The sequence below is a fragment of the Poecilia mexicana genome, unplaced genomic scaffold, assembly GCF_051168715.1.
Source record: "Poecilia mexicana isolate PSO_F unplaced genomic scaffold, ASM5116871v1 scaffold_20, whole genome shotgun sequence".
Classification (NCBI taxonomy): Eukaryota; Metazoa; Chordata; class Actinopteri; order Cyprinodontiformes; family Poeciliidae; genus Poecilia; species Poecilia mexicana.
The window spans coordinates 6,628,241-6,650,930 of record NW_028263389.1 but is presented as its reverse complement, the minus strand read 5'-3'; the positions used below and the strand labels follow the sequence as shown (position 1 = coordinate 6,650,930).

The 22,690-nt window shown below is 41.5% G+C and overlaps 1 protein-coding gene across 1 annotated transcript; it reads left to right on the top strand.

Moving 5' to 3' along the window:
• Window positions 1-656: 656 nt before the first annotated feature.
• slc22a17 (solute carrier family 22 member 17) lies at window positions 657-17,651 on the top strand. The gene is made up of 10 exons (XM_014975345.2): window positions 657-1,257; window positions 3,287-3,809; window positions 7,441-7,544; window positions 8,552-8,706; window positions 10,209-10,374; window positions 10,765-10,889; window positions 13,263-13,368; window positions 13,538-13,761; window positions 14,375-14,486; window positions 15,296-17,651. Exons 2-10 carry the CDS (start codon window positions 3,336-3,338, stop codon window positions 15,570-15,572), a joined length of 1,743 nt encoding a protein of 580 aa, XP_014830831.1. The 5' UTR covers window positions 657-1,257; window positions 3,287-3,335; the 3' UTR covers window positions 15,573-17,651.
• Window positions 17,652-22,690: the final 5,039 nt, after the last annotated feature.

Genomic DNA, 22,690 nt, shown 5'->3' with positions numbered 1-22,690 from the left:
AGTCAAGTTCTGAATTAAGGTGAACTCACAAATCTCTGGCAAGACTTGAAAATTGATGTCCGCTTTTTTCCCAGGCAATCTGACTGAGCTTTAGCAATTTAGCTAATTTTTCTTCTTCTTTCTCTCCCTTAGTTGTATATGCTGCTAGAATATACCTGCAAAAGGCTTACAGTTGTGGTTGCAGCACAGTACTGAGTATTAATAGGGGCTGAATACAGAGGCATGCCACACTTAGATTATTATTTGTGAAAAAATAAAGCAACTGTGCACTGTTTTTCCATCTCATAGTTATGGATTACTTTCTACTGCTCTATCACATAATAACCCAATAAAATACGTAGAGAAGTGTGTCGTTAGGTGACAAAACATTAATAAGTTAAAGGTATATAAAACAAGGTACTTTAGTTTAGGGAAATATAAATTAAGTATTAATATGTTTTGTCAACAGATAGATATGTCAAGATTTGGAGAAAAATAACTTTTTGAAGTATAGAAATCTAACAAATTATTTAGGCTTTTACAGGTATTAGATTTTACCACATGTATTTTTGGAGTATTTAGCATTTATTAATGTCTATATTTATTTAAGTGTTGCCTCTTGCTGAACCTTTTTCCCCCCCCCCTCCCACAGAGTGAATCCTCAGTTCACCACACACGATCTTTGGCAGCGGTATTACGACGAGACGCTGTTTCCACGGTTTTAGCCGATTTTTCTCGAAGTGTTCCGCCGCCGGTGGAGCTGCTCCCTTTAAACAGGCGGCTTCTCCGCAGTTTTCCATCCGCTTTTTGTCCGCCAGGCGACGCGTTTCTTTTTAAGGTGATGTCGCAGACATTCATGGGTGATTTATTTTGGCTCCTGTCGTAATGTCGGCTCTCCGAAACTTGGACTGACACAGCCACACTGAACTAGGGAGCGGTGACGGCTGGACTCAGGAGCGGAGAGTCCAGCGAGCATCCCCCCCGGCGGCGGGGAGCATCACATGTCAAAGCGGCGGAGCTTTAGCTGAGCTCCGGACTGACATCGGTCCAGCGCCCTTGCCTGAATCAAAGGAAGCCCCCGGAGGACACCAGAAACCGAAGCCCTTCTTCTCCAGGACAGAAATGTCTGCTCTGTTATTAGAAAACGCAGGTTGGCACCGAGGCGCAGCTGAGAAACGGTGAATGCGGTGAAACTCTGACTCAACCCGCAATGTCATGGGTGTTTGGAAGAAACAACTGGCTCTTTCTGGCCCTCCTTTAACAGCCTTTTGATAAACGGTAAGTGAAAGGTGCGTATTTATCTTAGGCACCAGGCAGATGTAATAGCATCTGTTTGTTGTGGTTTAGCTTTCCGGGGCAGGTGTCTCGACAGTGGCCCCTTCATCACTGCTGCTCTCTGTTTTCAGAGGCCAGCCAGCTTGTCCCCGTGTGTTACATTCCTTCCACGTCCTTTCCCCTCCAACCTCCTGTAAAAAAAAAAAAAAAAAAAAAAAAAGCTCTTATGTAACCCTGTGGGATTCCTTTTCTGTTAGACTTCCTGGCTCTGTGGAAAGAAAACACGGCAACTCCTGAAGGAGCCCCATGTGGACAGAAAAGCTGTCCCAATGCCAGATCAGAGCTCCCTATTCTCCGAAAGCACACAGCATGCTAATAATAAGTCACAATAAGGCTTTATTTAGGTATTTAGCTGAAAGTTAGCCGAGAGTGCCATCTCATGGTTTTGATTCTGCAATGGTATTTTCAGTGACAGTGTGGTATGTAGCAGGACAGGAACTTTGTACTGTCAGAAGTGTATGCGGAGACAGAAAAGGCGTGACTGAGTTACGGATTGCATCATTTAGACACGCTCAAACAGCTGTTAAATACAGAAAACGTCACTGTAAATATATTTTTTATGCCGTGGTTTGGCGCCCGCTCTAGCACAGCGCCCCTAAACCCACTTTTTACGCCACTGACAGGATCAGTCGATGCATTTTGCAGGTTTTGTTTAATCTGTGACCTTGTGTGTTGGATGTGACGTAAAAAATATGGTCCAGGTTAGAGAGAAAACAAAATAAGCAACATCATAACTTAAGAAATATATCAAACAAATGAACACGTTTTACCTTCAAAAGGACAAATTGCTCACATTAGTAAATGGAGGAGTTTTCAGTGAGGTTTTGAACAAGATTCTCTCTCTTCTTTTTTAGTGTGAAAACAGAAACTCAGAGAAGTGAGGTCTGATTGCATCTGGAATAAAATGCATTATGGGAAATGAACAATCTACTTTTATTTGCAACATACATGGCTGCTCATTTTTTTAAAATTACTGTTAAACAAACACACGATATATAGCAGAGGCGCAAGGAACAGCACAGTGCTAGTAGCAAAAAAGAAACAAAGTTTAAGACTATAACAACAAGCACATAAAAGTAGGAAATGCTCCAAATATTTAAAACAAAACAATATTTTGTTTGCAAATACAGGTTTAAAACATTTCAGTGAGGCTTAATAAAGTCTAAGTTGGTGTGAAAAAGATCTAAACAGGGAGTAAAACTTTTCTACTATAGTACTTAAGAAAAACATGACCTCTCAGAATATTTTCACTTGTTGTATTGCTTTAATTTGACATTGAATTATTTGCAGAAATATAAATGTACCCCAAAGAGGGCTGGACAATAAATTATTAACAATATGTATTGCAATAGATCAATATCGAAAGATAATATGTCTGATAAAATATTCAGTATGTAGAATATTGACTGAACTCCTATCCAGAATCGCACAACGTTCTGGAAGATGTAGGCAGAAGACAGACTTTAGCTGCTCAGCCTCTCACTGCTATGCTAGCTGGGTAGTGTCAACTCACTCGCTCATTGGTTACCTAGCAACAACCTGTTGAGTGACTCGTGCAGCAGCAGTTTGGGGTTTGTCACTCTGCCTCGTAGCTGCTAAAAAATAAACAAACGTGGAGTGAAAACTGAATAAAACAGGGAAGAACACGCAACAAGCTTGGCAGTATTTCAGATATTTAAAATAAAACACAACTATTGATATTGACAAGTGTCAACACTTCTATCGTGATAAGTTTATCCAGTCACATCGTCCAGCCCCAAGTCCAAACAGTTGTTTGTAAATTCCACTTCTCGGAGCACGTAAAATGCCAACCAGCGTTTGTGCTTGTAATTATAAAAATGTGAAAAAGTTTGAGTTCTTTTCAAGATGCTCCTTGTCCTGTAAACATCTGCTGCTTTCAGTGGTAGAAACAGACTTTTCTTAGGTTTCTTGCTGTTGTTACTTATAACTGTGTGATCTGTTTCTCTCCCAGAGCTCCGCCTCCCATTCTGCCTGAGGACCTCCGACCTTAACGACAAACGATGACCTCCCCTGACTCGCCTCCCCTCGTCTCCCCCTCCCCATGTCCGGCGCCTCCCCCGTCCCTGCCCTCGTCCCCCGCTCCCTCGTCCCCTGCCCCGTCCTCCTCCTCCATCCCGGCCCCCCCCTCGCTGCCTCCCACGGGCGAGGTGATGGTGCTGGCTCTGGGCAGGAAGAAGCAGCGCGTGCTGATCGCGCTCTCCATCCTCCCTAACCTCTTCCTGGCCTTCCTGCTCTCCTCTGACCCCCTCATCACACTCTCGCCGCCCCACCACTGCCGCCTGCCGGGCCCGTCGCCCTCGCTGGAGGCGCTGAACGCCTCCCTGCCCTGGGAGAAGGGCGCGCGGCCCGGGGAGACCGGGAGCCCGTCCCAGTGCAAGCAGTACGCCAACGGCAGCCAGTCGGCCGTGGTGGACTGCGAGTCCGGGTGGGACTACAACGTGACGGAGGGGCTGAAGAACAACATCGTCACCGAGGTAACGCTTCAGCCTAGCTGCTCAACTGTCAGTCTTTTCTTTTAGTTAGTACTTGGGGCTTAAATGCTGAGAAACCTTTTTTTTTTTTTCGTTTCCGCTCGTCTCTACTGCAGAGTCCTGCTGAGCTTGCAGCTTCACTTTCTGCAGCGTTGTGCTAAACTTTGATTCAGCTTCACAAACTTATTTGACCTCAAGGGACAACCGGATAAATCTCTTGTGCCGCAACACAGGAACATTAGTGTTTTCCAGGCTGCAAGGTCAAGTCATGTTTATTTATGTAGCACATTTCAGCAACAAGGCAGTTCAAAGAGCGCTACATCGTAAAAACATCATGCAGTCGCCATTTATGAAACAAGCAATAAACATCACATTCTATCAAAGGCCATCATCAAAATCATCAAACGTATACAGCATTGAATATCTAATATCTATCAAGGTTTTTAACCTTGATTTAAAGGAATTCAGTGTTTCGGCTGGTTTGTAGTTTTCTGGAAGTTTGTTCCTGATTAGAGGAGCATAGGAACTCAACATTGCTTCTCAGTGTTTGGTTCTGGTTCTGGTCCTGGTCTTGTTTAAACAGGACGACATACAAAACATTCCAGACAGCCTTTGGCTCCCATTCATTTGAAGTACAATAATAAAAAATAAATGCGCAGAGCTTCGGTTCTTCCTAAACGGCGAAAAGCAGTTTGCTGTGTTTTTTTTTTAGCGCAAGATTTATTTATTGTGAAAATCTTCCTCTGACTTTGGCTCTGTCATTTATCAAAAATCAGGGAAATTCCTTACGTCCTTTTGGTTCCCAAGCAGACTTCCTCCATGGTGTGGAATGATTTTTTTTTTTCTTAAATTGATAAATGTTGTATAAGTTATTGATTCTAATTTACTGAAACATACACAGAGCAAGGGAACAAAGGTGAGTGTGTGCAGTCACTGTCTTTAAAATCAGCCACCTGTTTCATGCAAATCATTTTCCTTTACCTAAGAACATGTAGAAAACTCAAAGTCTCAGTCATTTGGATAAGCTAAACAAAGTTTAATAAAGATGTGACTTGTGTTAATAATAAAAAAACACCTCTAATGATATCAAGAATTACATTTTTGCAAGTTGAAATTTCATTTTAAGATGCCTTGAATTATTGCTGCTTGTGAGAAATAAGCTTAAAATATCTCAGAATCTTGGATAAATTATGGTAAATATATCTGAAACGTTTCTTGTATAGCAAGCTGCTGCTGTTTGCAAAACGGTTTTGACCAGTAAATGCTAAAATGGCTTGCCTTAGAAAGCAGAGGAGATCATTTAGCATTTCACTGTTTGAATAGGATAAAAACCATCAGGCTGTTCAGTTTGTTTAAGATTTGCTGAAGTGCAAAGTGCTCTTTTGCACAGTTCAGAGCTTTTACGAAAGCTCATATTTAATTTAGCTCATTTCATTGTTTGCCCATAATAGCATACAACTTAACAAGGTGGCTTTTCTGTTGGCTTTAAAGCAGATTAGAGTGATAAAAAAAATAAAAAACACACAACCACATACTTCAACAAAACGTGCTACAAATAAATAGGAATGCCTTTTTTTTTTTTTTTACAACAAACTGAGTTTAGGTCCTGTTCTGTGTTACTTTGGTAACACTAAAGCACAAGAATATAATGTGGATAGTCTTAACAGCAGTTCAGCTTTATTTAGATCGTTGTGCAAAGAAGAATTTGAAGGAGCATCTTTGGAATGTCCAAGATGAGAATTTCCATTATTGTAGAAGACGATCCTGATTACAGAGGGAGAGCTGCTGCGCTGATATAAATGGAAACTGAGGCATTAAGTAAAATGAAAGCATGCAGGGTAAATAGTTTATTTAACAGCTTTCCTCTGTGACCTGTTATGTGCAGCGTTAATCATTTTTGCTTCCCAGCTCTGAGCACCTAAACCTCAAGGACACGGCTTTGTGTCTCCAACCTTTCAGCCGACCTCTCTCCTGAAACTAACTGTAATTACAGCTGCTTCTTTCCCAAATACGTTGTGCAGATCTCTGTTGCTCCCCGTTTGTGAACAATTCTTCATACATTTCTGCTGCATCTGCACCACGCAGCACAGTCGGTGTCCGTGCCCTCTGCCCATCACTCCGTTTTTCCATTTCTGACCATGCTGCTGTAAGGAACCCCACCCAGTCCTCCAGTCCACGGTATGAGGGCAGTGTGCTGGTGATCCACCCACACCACTGCAGCAAACGGAAGATTCTCCAAGCGCTGCCAAGGGACGCATTTGGATGCAAAAGCATCCGTGTTGTTAAAACAGTGTTCACACTCAGGTTTACAGACAGGATGCTTTGCTGTCTCTGTGTGTTTGTGTGTGTGTGAGATCTTTTCCTCCTTCCTGTGCAGCTTGCTTCACTGTGCTGAGGCGGGTAGCAGTGTGTTTAAAGTAAGACGGGACAAGCTCCCGATCAGCTCCAGATCAATAAGTATCGCCTGTTTCCACACAGTACAGGCTGTTAAGTTAAGGCTGACTTGGATTCATTTGGCTTTATTCAAAGTCCCACTCACCTTGTGCTGACATATTACGTGTGAGAAAATAACTGCACTTCCGCATAACTCTGTCCTGTCTGAACATTGTTTAACCTTTGATTTCATTTTAACTTGGTGTGCCAAACCTAAGAGAAAAATGTAATTATAGTAAATCTTGATGCCTCGAGATGGCATTTATTGTGACAGCATCGTGGTCTTCATGATGTTGTTGTTTCTCTTTAACAAACTGAGGCCTTCACAGAACAAATGAATTCATGCTGAGATGAAATTACATAAATATGAAGAGAAGCAAAAGTAAACTAAAGCCGACTCGGTGATTCTTTGTTTTGGGAGTCATCCACATTGAGCCAAACAGGCTCGGATGTGGCAGCTTCATGCCTGACTGCAGGTTTCTGTCTGCTCCCGCCAAACCAGTCGGGGGAGTCTCTGAACTCGTTTGTGCTCATTCCCGCTCCGCTCTTGTCGTGCAAAGCATTCCAGGCGCATGAGAGACATGCGACGTCGCGCCGCCCTTTGTCCCAGCGTCCACCGTTGTGATGTCGTTACTCGGCAACAGGACAACTGGTATTATGTGACGGGCCTTTTTCTGTTGCGCCACACGGTTTCCAGTCATGCGAGGCCTCTTAATGTTTAGCCCTCTCCTCGAACTCCCTATAGACCGGATCATCAGAACCGTGTTAGCTCCCCCCCATCCTCCAGCAGAGCTCAGCTGTCAATCAATGGATCAATTTGGGGAGATGAAACTGAACCGAGAGCAGAAACCTGGTGTATTAAACAAATGTGCTTCGACTTTCTATCTCTGCTCGTATGTGACCACACTGCACTTTCAGCACAGTTATTTACCTTTACATTACATAAAAGAATCAGAGCCTCCTGTATTTGCTCAGTGGGTGTTAATCCTTCTTTTGTTGAACTCCAGACCTGCATTCAGTTTGATTTCACTGATGTTTTACCTCTTAGTCATCAACTACAGCTTTCTGTTTATATGGTGTATCCATCTCTTGAGACTCTTGATGCTTATTGAATCTGACCTTTCTTAAAAAAAAAAATCATAAATACTGGTCCTGACTCAAGCAGATCGTCTCTGACAGACCTCTCTCTCCGTCTTTCCAGTGGGATCTGGTGTGCGGCCAGTACTGGCTGGTTCCGGTGGAGGAGGTGTGCTTCATCCTGGGCGTCCTGACTGGATGCCTCAGCCTGGGCTACACAGCTGACAGGTAAACTTAACAACATTCTCTCACATCCATTTATTCGGATGTGTAGCTTATTTCTTTTAAAGACAATTGGACCTTTGTTTCTTTGATATTTTTTTTCCATTCTCTTTTTACTTTCTTTCTCTCTTTCTCATTCTTTGTTTCTTGCGTCATTCAAGTTCATGTACAAGTGAAGGAAGGCGAGGGAATACTTTTGGTTTAGTTTGCCAAACCTTTTGTAAAACTTGGTGGTGGCAGAATCATGCTGCATGGATGCTGGTCGGATTTGATGGGAAGCTGGTTGGAATATTTAAAAAAAAATAAATAAATAAACTTGCATAAATTTTCCCTCTCCTTACATTTATCCTGTCATGTGCCACAGCAAATCTGAAATTATTTTCATTAGAGCTTGTGATTAAAACAGCACAAATCATGGACTTCAAGTTCTTTCCTCTTTATTTTAATTACTGTAAGAAACTGGAATGTGATGTTTACTAAAGTACTAAAGTAAACCTCACCGATGTGAGACGAAGCAATTAGCCCTAAAAAGTCACCAGCTGTGGCTGACTTTTTTTTTTTTTTTAAGCTCCACCCACACTCCCACAATGCACTGCTGGCCTGCATCCACTGTGTCACTGGGAGAGCTAAGCTGGGAGAGCGATGATGTCATTTCAATCAGCTAATAGCCCTCATTCATTTCCTGACCAGCTGAGCGTTGCGTGCGTTTGTTAAGGCCAGTAATTTAATGCTGCCTCCTCAGGGCTCCCAACGCAGAGCCTACAACAGGAGCAAGAAGGTGCCAAACCGCAAATCAGCGAAACATCGGCAAATTATCACAATGATTTATAGTCAGGGTTGACTAGTTCTCCTTCTTTAGTTTTCAAGAAGGTATTTGTCTTGAGGATAAACAGTTCTCACTTAAATCAGCTCAGTACACAAATATGAGCTGTTTTGTTCCCCAACATTAAAGGTTTAACTATGTTAGTAGTTACGTGTCTCAGCTGCAGCTTTGTGTCTCCGTGGTTCTGCAGGCTGGGCAGGTCCAAGACCCTGCTGATCTCTCTGACTCTGTCGGTGGTGTTTGGGGTGCTGGTGTGCGTCTCCCCGTACCCTTCCATCTTCATCGTCATGCGCTTCTGCCTGGCTGCTGCCAGCGCAGGGGTCTACCTAACTCTGTACATCGCCCGTAAGTATACCCAGTTGTTGACGTATCATCCAAGTCATACGCAGCCAGACATGCATTTCTACATACAAAAAGCTAATAATCCAGTGGCTCTCACTATGGTTTTTTTATTTGTTGACAGCAGCAGGAGGCTTTTTTCTGTTTAATGGGAACTGCTTTTGGGACTGGTTGTAAAAACTCTGAAAACGTCACAAATTTATGAGGCTTAATAAGCTATGGAGACTTGTGACATGTAAATAATTGCTAACTAGAGCATAATTAATCCATCTCACCAGCCATGGTTAAAGTTTCATTTACTCTTGATGTAATACTTTTTAAAACTACTCCATATTTTGTTACACTCCAACCTGAATTTTTGGGAGATTTTAGATCATAGACCAACATAATGTGGCATGTAGTGCATAGTTATGAATTGGAAGGACATCTATACATGGGTTTTCCTAATCTTTTCCTAAAAAAAAAAAAAAAATCTGAAACGTGTGGCATGCATTTGTATTTGGCCCTTTTTACTCTCCTATCATAAAATCAAATGGCACCTAGCAAGCTACAGCGGTCCACCTAAGCTGGCAAGGTAACTCTAGAGGAGCTGCAGATATCCAGAGCTTAGGTGGGAGAATTTGTCGACATGGCAACAAGAAAAAGCAACAATACAAAAAGAAAGCCATAAGACATCCTATTTAAGGTGGGAGTATCATGCTGTGGGAATGCTTCTTCAGCAAGGATAGAGAAGCTGGTTGAAGCTGATGAGGAAATGCTTGGAGCTAAATGCAGGACAATCCTGCAAAAATACATGACACTGAAGTTCAGTCAAACTCCCATCACTTGGTTTACATTAAAGCATGAATTAGAATGGCCCAGTCAAAGTCCAGACCTGAATACAATTAGAATATGTGGCACAGCTTTTAAATTGATGGGAATAAACTCGTCTGATCCACTTTAATTGATGTGTACAGCTGATCAATGACTTGATGCAACAAAAGGGAGAGTCTACAAAAAAATGTAAAAGCATGCCGCACTTCTCAGATTTTTTCTAATAAAAATCAGTGAAAGCAACGAATCCTTCCCTTACATTCCACAGCTTTGTCCTGCTTCGTACGAATGCACCACATCAAATCCCCATAAAGTTTGTGGTTACAAAGTGACAAAAAGGGAAACAGTTCAATGGGTGTGAATACTTTTATTATTATTAATTAAAATTTTTTTTTTACACAGTCAAACAAACAAAAAATGGCATCCTCATGTTTGCCTGTTTGTAGCAGTGAATGCTTTCATCCGGCTCAGACTGGTGTGTCGGCTCAGACTCACCTAGTTAAATCTCCATAATTAGCTTTTAATTGGCGCTCGGAACTGGCGTCAAAAGACCGAATTTGTAAATATCAGCGTGCAATTACTCGGCTGGTTTAACACGCACAGAGAGTGGGACGCATTTGTAAGTCAAAAAGTGAACCGTGTGGAAAAAATAAGCATCTCAGAGCAGCGGAAAGTGATGTTTTCTCGCTCGGCAGGTCTGGAGCTGTGCGAGCCGTCGCTCAGGCTTGTGGCGACCATGCTGGCCGGGTTCATGACTGTGGCGGGGGAGCTGCTGCTGCTGGCCGTGGCCCTCGGCTGCCAGTCCTGGAGGGGCCTGCTGGGAGCCGGGGCGGCCCCTCTGACGCTCTTCCTCAGCTACGGGTATGACCGCTCGCCCAAATTGATAAATCGTTGAGTCTGTATTAAAAGGACCCGTGTCCTACGGCCAGCTGGCTCGCAGAAAGCTCTGTCAGGTTGTATCGATCTACTCCTTGCTCGCGTCAAGACACATTAGGACCACTTCATTCAACGGGCCAAGTTTCCAGCAAGCCCTCGCCGCTCCTCCTAACCAAATTAAACGAGATTATCGGCAGATTTGCGGCAATAATCCTCAAATTTTTAATAAGAAAGGATTAAAGATTTGCACCACTTGCTGACTTGTTTATTTCTTTGGCTCATGGAATAAATCGGTGGCGCAAAAGCTCCCCGGCTTTCAAATAATTCCGTTTGAGGCTGAAGGGTGATTATGTGTTGGGTTTCCCCCTGCTGCAGCGTTCCCGGTGTGTTCCCAGAGTCCCCTCGCTGGCTCCTCCTGTCGGAGCGATCCGCGGACATGAACGCGTTCAGCGAGAGGAGGAACTCCAACAGAGACCTGAGGGACGACGAGAGCTTCACAGGTTTGTTTACAAACTCGCCTCGGAGTCTGGTGATGTGAGCCCGTGTTCAGTTTACGCACCATTTCACTTTTCATTTTATTTCATTTCATTCACTCAATAAATATGAGAAGCTAAAAGGCATCGGGAATGAAAAAGAGAAGAAAGAAGTATGTACTTCTAATATCTGCTCCCTATTCACACAAAGAGAAGGTTAGCTATTGAACTCAGAAGACTATTTCAGACTTATTTGAAATGCATCGAAAATACACAACAAAATATCAGCTTATTCAACGGCTTATAGCTTCATCATAATAATGTTCAGATTTCTTTTAAATGCAGAAAGAGCTTTTGATTGTGTTATCTCACTGTCAAGATTGTTCTTAGTAGTGTAACGTTTTTATTAAACCATACATATTTTCTTTTCCTTTTTACAAATATAGTTTCGTTTGAAAATAAAAAGCACTCTTTTACATTTTAATATATTTTACTCCATCGATTCATTAAGATTCAAAACAATTAGGTGTATAAATATTGGTTTTGTGCGATTTCTGTATCCACTTATTTCAAAGTATTTACATTTATTACTGAATGTGGCATTTTTAAGTTATGATTTCAAAATGAAAGTCTGTATGGTTTAAAGTTGTTTTAGTGAGATGATGCCAGAGAAAAGTCCAGGAGTTTTGATCTGAGATCTGCTGTTTGGCTTCTCTGCAAATTGTTTCTGCTTCCTTACAGCTGCTACATTATTCCTCTATTTATGCAAAATGACAAATTCAGCTGTGTGGACGGTTCAGCTGCAGGCTGTCCAAGCAGAATGCCTGACTAATATCACCTTTTTATGCCTTCTTTTCCACAAAAACCAGACTGCCAGAAATAAGCCTAATATAATGGAGGTTTATTTTATATATTTGTCTGAGGCTTTGCTACATAATCACATTAATACATGTCATAGATAACATTGTCAAAATTTTAATAATCAGTGTCACATTCACAGATGCAGGAATAGTTGCTAATTTTATGTTTAAAACAGAACCAGTTAAATGATGTTTTAGATATTTTTTATGTAAACATGCAGTGAATGTTTACTGCATGCTAAGTTATAATCAAGGATTTGCTAAACGCATTTGCTTCCTGCCTTAAAATGCAGCTATAATGAGCCATAATGACATACTGCTGCTGTTGAAGACAACCTAAGTCAGGCTTTATTTACATATAAACATGTTTACAGGATAGAAGCAGATGTTTCCATTATTGCTTCTGTTTTGTTAGCTTAGCTCTGACTTTATCGTTCTTATCCTCCACAAACCTCATTGCTTTGTTGTCTTAGTAGATGGGAATAAACTGTATTGTCAGTAATTATATATGGGAGTTATGTTTTGGTAACTCAAACAAGTGAAACGGCTTTTTGATTTGTGCGGCATGAGGAAATTAGTTTAGCCCTGTGTGTTTCCTAAAACAAAGATGGAGTCAGATTCATGTTTTGTCTAGCATATGACATAAGAAATGGCAAAAAAAAATAAAAATACATACAAAAGATCGAAATGTAGGTAGTTTTATTTTTTATTTTTATTTTTTCTAATAGGATCCTTGTTGAATAAATATGTGTTTAAGAAGAATTAGTGGTATAACTATGCCACAGTAGCTGTGCTAAAGAAATCTCTGCCATTAATTCACAACAAATCTTTGTATACAAACATGAAAAATTGTCTAAATATATGTGAGAACTCTTTGTATTTGAGAGAAGTGGGACATTTTAATGTATAAAATGTGTAGGAACCCTGATTTGAACTAAAAATGATGTCTATAAATTATTAGTGGAAACATGCACAGCACTCAAAACCAGAGTCACTTCCAACATGACAGAGACATTTTTCTATCAGTGACATTTCTAAAAGTAGAATAAGTACACTCATGCTGTGCAGCATAATTATTCTGCATAAGGTTCTTCCTGTTAAAAAGGCATTTTCCTTTCCACTGTCGCCATGTGCATCATTGGTTTGACTAATTGCTGAAAAGTTAATGCCGCAATGAAATCAGTTATTCACAGAACAATTAATACTCCGTAATGTGACGTTTTTATTATCTTTTTACTGTAGTCTATTTCTTATTTTTTTCCCCCTGTTTTATCTTATTTCACCCATTGTAAAGCACTTTGATTAAACTACCAAATGCTCATCCAGGAATTTTTCCTATTAAATCAGTGACTCGGTGCAACAGACTGGGTTTACTTCAACAGAAAGCTGACAGTCCTTAAATATTTATCAGTTTAAAAAAAAAAAACATTTTCCCCTTTCTAAATCGGTAAAATTTTTGTAGCTTTGGCGTGTATTTTAGGAAGGCAGGGGTTGTACAGTACGGTTGAACTTTGATGGTTTTGGTCCCGTTGTTCCGCAGAGCTGGACTCGGAGCCGGCCCCCTCCTCCCGCCCCCACCTGTCCTTCCCCGAACTTTTCCACAGCAAGAACATCTGGAAGAACATCTGCGTCCTCGGCTTCACCTCGTAAGTCACCCCGCACTAATTTAGTGCCGGGACAGTGTTTTGTGTCAGCGCAGCGCTTTGTGTACAGGCGTGCTGCAGTCTCGTATGTCATCCCTGCAGCCTTGTGATGGACTCTAAACCTGCGTGGACGCTCACTCTTCATCCCCCCCCCCCCGTCCTCTCTCCTCAGATTCATCTCTCACGGCATTAGTCACTGCTACAGCTCTTTCCGTGGTGACGTCAGAGGCACCGCCCCCAGCTTCTACTGGACGTACCTGCTGTCCGTGAGCGCGGGGGGCGGGGCCTGGGTGCTGCTCTGGGCGACGGTGGACAGGTGCGGTCGTCGTGGCATCCTGCTCCTATTCATGACGACGACGGGCCTGGCCTCTTTGATTCTCCTGGGACTCATGGAGTGTAAGCTGGCTTTTAGAGGGCAGCGAGGGGCTTTGTCTTGTTTTCTTTTTTTTTAATAATTGTTATTTTGCATAAATCTACACTCAAACAGGAGAGACTATTAATAGTCCAACAAGGTGGAAACAGGATCTTTTCATCTCCTGCTGCTAGGGAATGATTAAATGAGGCTTATGTTGGGATTAAAGTCCTACCTCTAATGATGGAGATTTCATTTTAGCCCACATTCACCTGCAAGATCAAACTGAACTTCATCCATTATGAAAACGATAAACAGCACACCAGTCTGCTTGGTTCGTGGAAAAGTCCAAACTATACACATTGTTTTTCCATCACATTGTGGAAACGCACATTTCAGAATCTCTGTCTCCCCCTGGTGGCTGGTAAATAACACATCTCCTGGTTTATGTAGGACACTGCAGTGAGAGCAAAGTCAAAGCCGTGTCAGAGGCTGCGCTTTAATCACTCATCAACAGCGAACAAGGTTCTGATTAGACTGCTGGGTGGGTCTTTGCTCCTTTACAAGCTGAAGGAAGTCGAGCTGACCGAGTCGATTCAATCGCATGAGACGCATCACCTTCACGTTGTCAACACTTTCTCTTCTCCTCCATCACAGATCTCAGTGAGACGGCCATCACGGTTTTCTCAGTGCTGGGTCTTTTCTCCTCCCAAGCCACTGCATCGCTCTGCATCCTCTTCACCGCAGAGATCATGCCCACCGTCATCAGGTAACAAGCACACTGGCAGAACACTTTCCAAGCTAGGAGCATTAGAAATGCAGTAAGTCACGAGGGAGCAGAGGATATGTCGTGTCAATAGGGACCAGTATAAAAATGCTTGAATTTCAATTAGGTGTTTTCAAAGTTTAGAAAGTGCTGGATTTCTATTTAAAGTCCTTGATGTTCAAACTACACGGTTCTGTAATACAGGGCAATTGAACTAATTCAGATATTTTCAGAATACAAAGACACACGTTTCAAACAATCTCTAAAAAAAGTGTTCTCGCTAAGTTTTCTGGCGTTTAGCAAATAGAAGCAAGATATACAAACCTGTGTGGATTACAGGAAATCCTAAAAGTATTGAACACTTACTGTGTCATCTTGTCCACCCAGGTGTATGCAGCTAAACTTCAGTTAGAGCCAATAATGTCACATGACAAATTGAAGAAAAGCAACTTGTATTTTTTGAAAAATTTCCACTTAAGATTGTTTTTTTTAAGAAACTCCTTTTTTGCTACTTTTGAGTTTTTACATGTTATTTGTGGAAACTTGTGGAAAAATGGGTAAAAAAAAAAATCCCTAGTAGGTTTAGTGTCATTGTGGAAATTCATTGCTATTATTTCTTGAAATGACAACAAAAAATAGCCAAAACCTAAATTTATTATCATAGCCATATTTAAAATCATCAATGACTTCTTTACCATTTTTTGTTAAAGTTATATAGAGTCAGACCTCTGCTTCAATCTGTCAAAAAAAAATAAAACATTGATCCAAAATGAAGGCGTTGAGGATGAGTGTGTGTGTTGGTGTGTGTCCAGGGGCACCGGCGTGGGCGTGGTGCTCGCCCTGGGCTGCGTGGGCCGCCTCAGCTCCCCGATCATGGACCTGCGGAACCACTACGGCTACTTCCTGCACCACGTCATCTACTCGTCCCTGGCGCTCCTGGCCGTGCTCTCCATCCTGCTGCTGCCCGAGAGCAAGAGGAAGCCGCTGCCTCAGACGCTGGGCGACGGGGAGCAGTACCGGCGCCCCCCGCTGGGCCGGAGGCGGAGGGACAACGTGCCGCTGCTAGCCACCCCAAACCCAGAGACATAAAAGAGAAGGCTGCCGCAGCGCCGCCACGCAAACAGATGCCCGTCTTTCGTGTTTGTTCGCAGGAGGAGAGGGAGAGAGACGTAGCAATATGGAGACAAACCGGAGGACGACTGGAGATGAAAAGGGCTGTAACGGACTTTATGCTTCCTAACATATCACACTCTTTGTCATTCCAGACGCAGACAGACTGCTTGAGCTGCCTCAGACTTCACATCTCTCCGTTTTTTTCTTTCTTTTTTTCGAACACTTAGATTTACTTCTGAACATTAACAACATCCACACACATCCAGGAAGCTCTTCATTTTCTGTCATGAGACACACCAGCATTCAGCTACACCTCTGTGACTGTGTGTCTGTGGTAGAGGCTGCATCCTCCGGCTGCAGGCGGCAGTCATTTGTTACTGTTCCTATTTTTTTATGCATTTGATGTGGGTGAGAAGACAAAAAGCGCTCAGAAGTGTAGAAGAATCAAGGTTAATTTTTTTTTTTTGTTTGTTTTTTATAACTTGTGGGTTAACTCTCCGATCTGGCACTGGAGCCTGATGGGGAACAGCAGCTGTAACAGGAAAAACAACAACAAAAAAAACATTGTAAATACTCTTAGGTTTTAATTTCTTTGGGGCATCTGAGTTTTGTTTTTTAATGCCAGACTCGGTGGCCGGAGCGATCCAGTCTGCTATGTAGCGTGGCGACGAGAGAAGAGCACTTTGAATATTCTGCTTTGTAACATGAATGAGTTAATCCGACCAAAGTCTTCAAGTTTAGGGGGATGGGCCTGTGAACATAAATCACACATTCTGATCAAAAACGTCTCAGTAAAGATGGCAGCAAAGTCTGGCCTGGAGCTAGAACTATTTATACTATTTATGTCGTCGTTAAGTTTAATCAATAATTTATCCTGACACTTTGAGTCTTAATTATGAAGCTGGATTGGATCCGTGTAAGCCTTCTGTTTATCCCGGATGTCAACCATGAAACATTCCTGTCTGCATGTTTGGAATCACAGAAGGGCTCGTTTTCTCTGCATTTCCTCCGACTTGATACTTCTAGATGAGTAGCGTCAGCTGATGCTACACGGATACAAACAAACCGCAGTAGAGGTGTTGATCATGTTTATAGGCGTATGTATATTGGCCTTTACTGGAGACAGAAAAGTTGTCTTTTTGGGAAAAAGGGCCCAATGAGCATGCTCCATGTTGGGGAGCTGAAGAGGGCCCCTGAGCTCCAAATTAACCCCTCATTCATTCCCTGTTTTCCAGACTGGGCTCCAACCCAGTCTGGAAAAGTCTGGAATTTGATTTTATTATTTTCCTGGTCTGGAAAAGTGTCGAGAAAAAAATATATTTTCAGATTTAACTTGCTTTTCCATTGCCTAAATGTGCTCTTTTTTCCTTGTTTCCTCCTCTCCTTTGCCCTCATCTGCTTTCTTTTTTCCTACCTTTTTCTTACCTTCTTCCTTGTACACTCCCCTCATTTCTTCTTTCCTTCATTTCATCTTTTTCTACCTCTTATCCTTCATTACGTCCTTCCTTATTTTCTTTGTTACAAAGCCTTCTTTTTTTCCCTTCCTTCCTGTTTCTGGTTTTTGCATAAAGCTTATAGATTCAGTAAAGGTATCTGCCATGAACACAGTGAATTTTATATTTTTAAAATAGTGTTAAATACTGACGACTTTGCAGGTTTGAGACAGGAAAAGTATGGTGTTTAATCTGTCTTGTGGGAAAGAAATATCGCAGGCAGGATGATTGAAAGCAGGTAAATCTGTTTTGCAGATTTTGCTGGAGCGAACCGACTGATTATTTTTCTTCGTATGTGAAGGATAAGGAAATGGGGGGTTTAATTTGGACTTTGAAGTTAAAGAAATGCAAGTTTGTTGATGACTTTTTTTTTTATTTCTCTGTATGTTGCACTCAACAAGTCTAACACTTATACTCTAGTTCTTATCATTAATTAACTTGGCTTGAATATAATTATGTCTGACAACACTGGCTGATCTGTTCAATGATGGAGTGTGATGCAGTTAATTCTGATTTTATGTAAATTAAAACTGGTTTAATAAAAACAAGCGCTGAATTCAGACTTTATCGTTATGAGAACATGAATGTGTCTGTTTAAATGTAGAGGAAGACAAAAAAAAACCGGCAAAAAAATAGTTTGTAAATATTGAATGGACTGCTGGTCACTGGAAACTACTCCCTTAAAATAATCTGACCTGTTTGTGATAACTCTGACGTCTTAGCGCCATTGTAGATTTGGATGGAAATTTCCACCAAAAAACAAACAAACAAAAAAAAACCCATAAATTTCTGAGCTCCCAAAATTGACTTTTGAAAGTCAGAAATGTCCAAGTTTTTTTTCTAGAAAATAGTTGGTGGAAATTTACTTCTTTAACTAAGAACATGAGCCACTGACCTTTAACAAAAATGGTCTGTTATGAAAAGTTTTCCTCAAGACAAGAAGTAAAACAAACAAACAAAAAAAGTGCTACTATTTCATTTTGGGGGTAAAAATAAAGACATTTTGGGAGCGCCGACTATATGTTAAATTGACAGTTTGGTTTCATCTGATTAATTGTTGAAGATCTTTCACTGAAGGATACTTCAAACTTTCCTGTAATGTTGAATGAATAATCCGCCTGGGGAATTCTGCAGGGGGCTTTAGACTGAATTTCAACATGGACAAGCTAGCTTGGTTGCTTTTTTTTTTTTTTTTTTTTTTAGTCTGCTTCAGCAAGGAAACGTTTGGGGAACAATGGTTAGTATTTAGAGAATGTTTCCTGACAGTCATTACTGACAATCACTTTCAGGGAAAACGATCATTCAGGAAACATTCTTTGAGCAATCAACCAACATTTCTCTAACAAACATTTTTCAAAGATTACTTTTAGCCTTTAGCAAATGCTTTCAGTAAATTTTAGCCTCTAGAAGCTACTGAAACCTAAGAAGAAACCTTTTATGAGCATTGGAGATACTAGCTGTAGGTTACAGCTGACTTTACGGGAACATTAAGTGGACATTTCCCAAACGTTCATCGAACCTTCACAAAGCTTTCTTCGTTTTCAGTCAGTCACAGTCCTCAACTCTCCCCAAACTCACGCTGCTCTGCCAAAACATGACTTTTCTAGCTTATTTCTGTTATTTTCTTATTTTTCACTTGCATACAGCACCAGCTAGGCCAATCAAACTGATCAATCTTGTTTAACTGCCAAACCAACTTGGAAATGATAGTGGCTGTAAGAAACTAGATAAAAATCTAGCCTCTATAAATGAACACGCTTTCCCCAAACCTAGCTGTTATAAGCGTTTAACGTGAAGACAGCTGAGCTCCATGCAGACGCTTTTGAGGGTTGGCGTTAAGTGAGGTCACAGCTAAACCCGAGGTGTGAATGCTCGACATTCAAGGAGCTCCTCAAGTGGCATGTTGAGGTCCACAGAAGAAATCCTCTTACATGGATTCCAATTTGCACCTCTCATCCTTGGACAGGACAAGGCTGACAGATATATCAACCTCTCCCTCATAAAGTTAATAATATTGTCAATGATTTGTTACATTTTAGTTTTATTTTGTCTTATTGGTCATATTACCAGAGCAAAGTTTTTTGTATTCTCATAGGTTTGGCTGTTTAGGCTGTTTTTAATATTAACATATAGGCTTCATCTGTTAGCAGGTGGAAGTGGCGCAAACCCTAACAGCAAATTATATTTCATCTGGTATAATTAAGTCAATGCAACAGACAGTTGATAATTATTTATTATTTATTCAAAAAGCTGAAAGATTCATAATTACAAATATAGTTATCTGTGATTAAAGACAATGAGGGACATTATTCTTAACGCAACAGCCCTTATAACTGTTCTAAGAATGTATTTATTTATTTTTGCAATAGCCACACAAACAATTTCTTTCATTAAGTGGACAGTTCCAACTCAAAACATATATATATTTTTTTAACATATATACAGTCTTGTTCAGTAAAATAGAATATGCATTGTGAAAAGGTTGTTTGTCTAATCAAAATGGTCTTTTCAAAATGACTTTGGCTTTGTTCAAGTATTTCACTTCCCCCAATCTCATGTCCCCTAAGACGGCAACAGGTGGGCAGACGTTGCTTTGTTCGTGCCACCTGACTCGGCCTGTCTTTGAAGACAAAGGATGTTGGCCGTGGAGACGGTGCGACGACAGCTGAGAATGGATTTACACACCGGTATGTTCCAGCCTGAAGGTTAGAGCGACTCGTCTGAACAGAAGGTGTGAAATCAGAGACACGGCGAAGAGACGGACAAGGGTAAGGTGGCCGACACGGGCTGGCATACGTCTGCAAAACACAACCACGTTATTAGAGAGGCTGCGCACGTTACCTTAAGCATCTTGGTCTGTGTAACGCTGAGCGGACAAAATGAAGGTTACCATGGGTTCAGGAAAAGTAGCCCCATCATTTTTCCACAAAAAATGGGGGGGAGGGGGGATTTTATGTGATAGATCAGTGGAGAAAGTGGAAGGAAATTGCACATTTAGGCTTTTAAATATTTTATAATTCAAAATTTGTTAAATTTGTTTAACCCATTTTACTCTGATACCCTTGATTGCAATCCTATGCAAGCAATTGCCTTGGGATGTCACCTATAATCAGTAAACAGTCTTTGATTTAATCTCAAAATAAATCCGATTGTTCTGTGAAGGTCTCAGAGATTTGTTGGTAAACAAATTGAGAGGCCCACTGGAGGAGCTGTAGAAATCCACAGCTCGGGTTGATGGGACAACTCTGTCATGTGATCCACAAATGCATTAGAAGATGTGAAAAGATGTGTTAAAAAGGTCGTTTTCGTAAAGAAAAAGCATCCAATTTGAACAGGGAATATACACAAACAAGACCAAAAGTTGAAATTTGGACCTGCATGCAAAATATGATGTGACATTACAACCAACACTACAAATCCCCCAGAACACAGTGGAGATATTTCAAGATGTACTGGAAGAAATGCTGCAAAATGTAATATATTTAGTCACTACCATCGCAGAATCAGATTAAACACTGGTTTTAATCATAACATGAGAAACCGTTCAGTCGATGAACTCCACCTGACCACTCCCACCGACACGCTGCATCCCCCACATGCACACCTCTGCCCTCACCTTCCTGCTGGTTCAAACAAAGCACCAGCGTGCAAATGGCTGCCCTAAAGAGACAATAGAGGTTGCTGTACAAGTCCCAGCTGAGAAAGAAAGCTGCTGGCATGAGGAATATGTCAGGAACAATAAGTCTGAAAGAGAGACACTTCTGTCAGAGGGGTAACAGGCAGACAGGAAGTTAAAAGACGTCTCAAAGTGTCTGTGAGCTATCAAGTGATGAAAGAGGCTTGTTAAACAGAGCAGAGGTCTTGGAGTAGAAGATTCTTTCTCCAGACATGTCTGAGACAAATTATCACCCTCCAGGCAGGCCGACACTCTGCATGGCGAAGAAATAACTCTCTTGATCCTTGAGTTGACAGTCAACACTTCTGAATTTAAACATTTACCTTAGCTTATCTTCTCTGTACTGGGGCTAGAAAAAGGGAAGAAAACTTTAAAACGATTTAACTCACTCAAACAAAAAAGCTGTCTTATTAAGTAATAAATTATGACGGAGACGAACAAAACAAAACAAAACAAAACAAAAAAAAAACAACCATCTTCAGCTTCCAAAACAAACATGGAGGTGTTATTTTTATCTGCACGCACGCGCGCGGTCACAAAGGTTGCTACAGCGGAGGAGGACGAATGACGCCTTCGTTCACTTAAGCTCGACAGAAGGAATCCTGAAACTATTTCACAGGTTTATCTTTGTCCTCAAGGCTAAATGGAAGGAAACAATGCGGGTCCAACAAGATGCGCGGTCGGTCAGTGTGCAGTTACGGCATGAAGTAGCTGTCAAGAGCCCGGGGGCGTGTACGGTGTACGGCGACCCCCCCGGCGACAGCTGCGTCTCTGTTGTCGCCTTTGGTTGGAAAGTGTGAACATAACGGGAAAAACGTCTCAGAATGTAGGGTGAAACTGGTTTTCTTTTTAAAAACACAACTAATGTTGAGGATAACGACAGGGAAGCAGTCTCGCGAGCCGGGCCGGCAGCCGTATTTATCTGCTGTGTGACACTGTGCCACTCGGCCTTTGTTCTCCGTCTCAGTGCGCCATTGACATTTGCACTGGCTTTGTCAAAGTCACGTGGTTCATCTCACAGCTAAAGGAGGCGAAAAGACAACATGGTCTCCAGAACGCCTCTAAGTCTTTTTTGTTTTTTTAAGGCATTATGCTCAGGAATCCTTTGGCTGACACCCAGAGGACTGTCACAAGGTGTGTGCTGATGTTATTTAAGAAAACTAGACCCTGAAATGGGATTAAATCAATTTGCTGCATTATCCTTTGGCAAATGGGGCCGGTCCATTAACCCCCAACGTTAAGTACTGTAGTTTAATACACTTTAATAAGGTAACTGTACTTACATGTCACATATTTTTAAATAGATACCTGCTGTGTGTTTTAATTGATACTACTTAATTTTCATCTTCTGATGCAAGGTGAACCTCCACTCAAGTCTCAGCTCTTTTCAGCTACATTCATCTTCCTAACAAGTGTAACTTCCTGTTGAAGAAAGGCATTCCCAGAATATGATGCTGTTCCTACCAGAAGTCACCATGGTGATAATGGTGCAGCGTTGGCTTTCTTTGCACCCTAAAACTTTGCTTCTGTATTAGCTGACCAGATCCAACCCATCTACATGTTTCCTCTGCCCTTTATAGCAAACTCTACATGAGAATTTTCATATTATGCTGTCCTCAAAGCAGTAGTGCAGGGTTCAGTCCCTGACCTGAGACCTTTGTTGTCTGTCTGCGCCCTTCTTCCCTCTCAGTTCATTTCCTGTCCTGTTAAATAATGAGCACTAGTGCCAGAAGATGTTAAAAACAACATTACTTCCTCTTCAGAACTCTTCAGTTAAAGTCAAGTTTATGGAGTAGGAGACTAATTAGAGCCCCTTCAACAGGCTCTCCACCTGAGCTATGGATGTTTGCAGTCCTCCAAAGCTTTAATAGAGCTTTGGAGGACTGAAGCTTTAATGGCTGCTTCTCTGATTAATGCTCTCCCTA